This window comes from Monoraphidium neglectum (genome assembly GCF_000611645.1).
Source record: "Monoraphidium neglectum strain SAG 48.87 unplaced genomic scaffold scaffold00903, whole genome shotgun sequence".
Classification (NCBI taxonomy): domain Eukaryota; kingdom Viridiplantae; phylum Chlorophyta; class Chlorophyceae; order Sphaeropleales; family Selenastraceae; genus Monoraphidium; species Monoraphidium neglectum.
Window position 1 is genome coordinate 14,783 of NW_014012725.1, and position 4,641 is coordinate 19,423.

Here is a 4,641-nt window from a genome sequence, read left to right on the forward strand (position 1 = left end):
GGCATATACAGCCTCTCGGCCGCGGACCTGTTGGAGTGCCTCGCGCCGCCCGCCTCAGCTGCGGGCCCGCCCGCAGACGGCCCCGCCGCAGACGGCCCAGCCGCAGACGGCCCCGCTGCCGACGCTGGCGGCGGCAGCGGCGCGCGGCTGCTGTCTGGGGTCGTGCGGCACGAGTGGGAGTGCGGCGAGCTGCGGCGCCTGCGGGAGTACCACCGGGACCATGAGTTGATAGAGCCGGGCGCAGGGAGCTGGGGGCCCACAGGCGACATCAAGGCAGCTGGGGAGCCGTGTGGGCGAGAAGTGCAGGCGGGGTCAGGCCCAGGTGCTAATTTGAATGTCCTGCTGCCACAGAGGCGGACTAACCAGCAACCGAGGCAGCCGCAGGGGCAGGAGGAGGCGCCTGCGGCGCCGTCTCCAGCGCTGCAGGAAGCTGCGCGGCAGCTGCTGGAGGCGCTGAGGGCGGCAGTCAGGGTGCGGTGCCACACGATCGAGCCAACCTATGGTGAAGGTGGTGCAGCTACGTTCAGCAGCAGCACTAGCAATGGCAATGACTGCGGCGGCAGCAGCGGTAGCGGATATGCCGAAAACGTCGCAGCAGTAGCAGCTGAGGGCGTACCCACAGCACCCTCGGCAGCAGACGTGCCGCCTGGAGCATTGGTAAGCTCCGAGCTGATGCCTTTGGAAGCATCAACCTCCGCGGCAGTGTCGGCGTCGGCGGCCGCCGCGCAGCGGCCGCGGCCCCTGCTGCCGCCCGCGCCCGTCCTGGTGCTCTTCAGCGGCGGCGCAGACTCGACGCTCCTGGCCGCCCTCGCTGACGAGGCGCTCCCCCGGGGCGCCCCCATCGACCTCTGCAACGTCTGCTTCGACGGCGGGCAATCCCCTGACCGCCTGGCGGCGCGCGACGCGCTGCTGGAGCTCGCGGCCCGCGCGCCGGCGCGGCCGTGGCGGCTGATCGAGGCGGACGCGACCCTGGCTGACGTGGACGCGGCGCGCGCGCACCTGCTGGCGCTGCTGGCGCCGGCTGGGACGGTGATGGACCTGAATATCGGGGCGGCGCTGTGGCTGGCGGCGGGCGGGGAGGGGCAGGTCGTGACGCCTGAGCAGGTGGCGGGAGACGTGGCCGCGGCGGCGGCGGCAGCAGCGGCAGCAGCAGAAGCAGCAGCAGCAGCGGCGGCAGCGGCGGCGGCAGCGGAGGCGGGTGACGGGGACTGGCAGGGTGATGCCCCAGGATCGAGCAAAGCGGGAGCAAGCCGGCGCGAGCAACAACACAGAAACGGATACAAGAAGAGTGCGGCTGGTGGCGAGCGACAAGGTGCCGAGGCCATCAAGCAGCAGCAGCAGCAGCAGCAGCAGCAGCAGCAGCAGCAGCAGCAGCAGCAGCAGCAGCAGCCGGCGCCGTCCCCGCCGCCTGGCCCCCTCTACCGCTCCCAGGCCCGCGCCGTGCTGCTGGGCCACGGCGCGGACGAGCAGGCCGCGGGCTACGGCCGCCACCGCACCGCGCAGCGCGTGGGCGGCTGGCCGGGGCTGGCGGCCGAGCTCGCGGCCGACGTGGGGCGCATCTGGCTGCGCAACCTCGGGCGCGACGACCGGCTGGTGGCGGACCGGGGGCGGGAGGGGCGGCACCCATTCTTGGACGAGCGGGTGGCGGGCGTGCTGCTGGGCGCGCCGCTGGCGCTGCTGTTCGACTCGGCGCGGCCGCCAGGTGAGCGTGTAGGTGCGCGCGGAGAGATGTGTGTGCGCCGTGCGTGTGTGCCCGCAGGGCATGGGGCGGCGCCGTTGTCGCCAACAATAATGCTGCCCGCCGCGCCGCTGCCTGCGCAGCCCCGCTTCTCGTCAGCCCAGCGCACCCGCTCATTTTAATGCCCGCGCGCGCTCATTTCAATCCCTGCCATCACGCCGGCCCGCGCCCCTCCCCCTCCTTTGCAGGCCAGGGCGACAAGATGGTGATAAGGGAGGCCCTGCGTCAGCTGGGCCTGCCGCGCGCCGCCGCCAGGGAGAAGCGCGCCATCCAGTTCGGCACGCGCATCGGGAAGCACGCCAACGTCAGGGACTTTGGCAGCGGGCGGCGCGCCAACGCGGCGAGCGCGGGGTCGGTGGCGCTGGGGTCGCTGCCCTGGTCGGCGGTGGGGCCGCCTGGTTGAGGGCGGCCCGGCGGCGGCTGGAGAAAAGGTGGACTGCAGGGGTGGACTGTCAAGTGCTGCTCTTTGGCGGCAGCCATTTGCCGGTATGTTGATCTGACGGAACCATCCAGCTATGAAGGTGTCAAGCAGCTACTGTAAGCATGCAGCCATGTTAGTGCCAGCGGCACAGACATCACGACGCGAGCGAAGGGGACGGGCGGTTACACTGCATGCGCGTGCACGCGCTCCCGCTCAGAGGCGCTCAGAGGCGCTCAGCCAGCGCTCAGCCAGCGGCCTCTCATCATCGTCCGCAGCGTGCGCCTGGTAGCCCCCGCATTGTGGGGCCAATCGGCGTCACGTGAAGGCAGGAGTCCACTCTTGGCTCTGGTTCCATTGCTTGAACTCAAAAAACTTGCCACGCACAAACACAACCAGGTCGCAAACCACACCCGCACCCTCTGCAACCGATAGACCGTCAGGGGGTGGGTCAGGGCTCGGCAGTGCTCTGAAGGAAAGGCTGACGGAGTTGAGACCGCAGGACACGACGGGGGACATTAGCGCGGCCCGACGGTGCTTGCGGTTGGCAAAGCGCGGGAGCTCAGCCGAGGCGGCCGCGCTTCGGGCCCCTGTCCACAGACCCCAGCAGCGCAGCGCTGCCGCCGGTGCGCTTCGCTCCCGCTAGGCTTGGCCGGCCAGTGTCGAAACTCGAGTCCTGCACGCAGACACACAGAGCAGCAGGGGCAGGGGGGTGTGGTGACGAGGCTTGAAACAAGGGGGGAACACGAGCATCTGTGGCCTGCTGAGCAATTAGTGTGACACCGGACTTGCAACCCGGTACACAAAGAGTCCCCCTGATCATGGCTTTCGCTCTGGCGCCACGGCCAACGCTGCACAACCCAGCGCGGCGATGCGCCCCTGCACACCCTGGCGTCATCCCCCCTGCTGCCGCCCTGCAGCCAGTATCCGGCCCCTCACCATCGGCGCAAACGTGCTGCCAAACCCGCCGTTGGCGCCGCCGCCCCCGCCGCCCGCGGCGGCGACGTTGCGGCGCGCGCCACCGCGCGCCGCGGTCTCGCAGCCGTTGACCTTGGCCGCGAACTTGAGGGAGCAGAGGCTCTCGTTGGCGGAGGCAGGCTCGGGGTTGATGTTCACAAACATGAGCGTCTTGCCGTTGCCGCCGAGGCAGGGCTGCGGCGGGGGAAGCGGCGAGGAGATCCGCCGGCGGCAGTTGAAATAGGCGAGCTCAGACGGAGGGGAGTGGCCCACATCGACCGCTGAGCGTCCTGGTGAAGGGCGTTGGGGCTGGGCCCGCAGTAAAACAGCTGCACATTCAGGCGCAAACGCAGTATGCCGATGTGCTGTACAATCCACCTCGCTTGACCCATCGCCGCGCCCCCACCCCTTGATCACCCCAGCGCCGCAAGGCCCCCCCCCTGGCCCCCACCTGCAGCAGGTAGGTCAGCTTCGAGTTGCGGTAGGGGCAATGGGCGCTCTTTGAGGAGAGGGCCGCGAAGACGTCCCCCAGGGCGCTGAGGGACTGGTTGATGCTGCAGGCCTCCTTCTTGCGCTGGTCCTCAGCAAGGGAGCGGTCCAGCCGCTCGCTGGGCGGGGGTCGTGGCGGGTTTTGAGGGTGCACAGCGCGGATCGGTCGAGGAGGGAGCCTGATTGCCTTGCGACATGGGAGGGAGTCGGGTTCTTGGGTGCCTCACGGCGCAAGCGGGCGGCTACGACGCACCAGGGGCGAGCGCTCACCCCCAGCAGCGCCGAAGCCGGGCTCCGCGGCCCCCGCCGCAGCCGCAGCCGCAACCCCAAATCCCCCCCGTGCCTGATGCGCCCCCTGGTCAAAACCGCCGCGGCGTCCGGCGCCCTCCGGCCTCTCTCAGCTTCCCCGCACCTGCCCGCCAGGTCCACGAGGCACAGGCAGCCGCTCAGCCGCGTGCTGCTGGCCGCGTGGGCCCCCGCGATGTACAGCATGAACACCACGTGGCTCCTGCTGCTGGAAGAGTTCATCGCCGTCTCCGCGCACGCCCGCGCCTCCCCCGCGCGCCGCACGAGCTCTGCAGCGTGTCCCGCGCCCGTGACGGGCACGCGCGCCGCGCCGGCGACGGTGGTGTGGCCGCCGGAGGCGTCGTGCTTGATCGCGTTGGCGTCGGCGATGCGGCCGGCGTCGGGGCTGCGCGCGGCGCCGTCGGCGAGGAGGTCCCTGGGGCCATGACGGGTGCGGGTTGGGGTGGCAGAAGGGGCTGGCTGCGAGAGGGCATTATCACAGGCACAGGGTGCTGCAGCAACCAAAGCGGCAAGGCGCTGCAGCGTCGCCACGCTGTTTGGTAGCTAACAACCGTGCGACGCTTGCGGCAGTTGTCTTGATGTGCGAGTCGGTAGAACCCCCTCTCCTCACAGCCCCCAAACCCGACCCTCCCTTTAGACACAACTTGTGAACACCCCGTCCGTCCGACCAGCCCGCTCCACTAGCCGCCGACCGCCCGATGCTCCCATCAGCCCCTCCGCAACCCTCCAACCC

At 70.4% G+C, this 4,641-nt stretch overlaps 2 protein-coding genes across 2 annotated transcripts; one reads left to right on the plus strand and one right to left on the minus strand.

Moving 5' to 3' along the window:
• Positions 1-672: 672 nt before the first annotated feature.
• MNEG_5859 (Asparagine synthetase domain-containing protein 1) lies at positions 673-2,141 on the plus strand (the record flags this gene model as incomplete). The annotated part of the gene is made up of 2 exons (XM_014045666.1): positions 673-1,702; positions 1,927-2,141. 2 exons carry the CDS (start codon positions 673-675, stop codon positions 2,139-2,141), a joined length of 1,245 nt encoding a protein of 414 aa, XP_013901120.1.
• Positions 2,142-2,718: 577 nt separating this feature from the next.
• On the minus strand, positions 2,719-4,130 carry MNEG_5860 (Kinesin-1; the record flags this gene model as incomplete). Its single annotated transcript, XM_014045667.1, has 4 exons — positions 2,719-2,832; positions 3,096-3,308; positions 3,565-3,721; positions 4,015-4,130. 4 exons carry the CDS (start codon positions 4,128-4,130, stop codon positions 2,719-2,721), a joined length of 600 nt encoding a protein of 199 aa, XP_013901121.1.
• Positions 4,131-4,641: the final 511 nt, after the last annotated feature.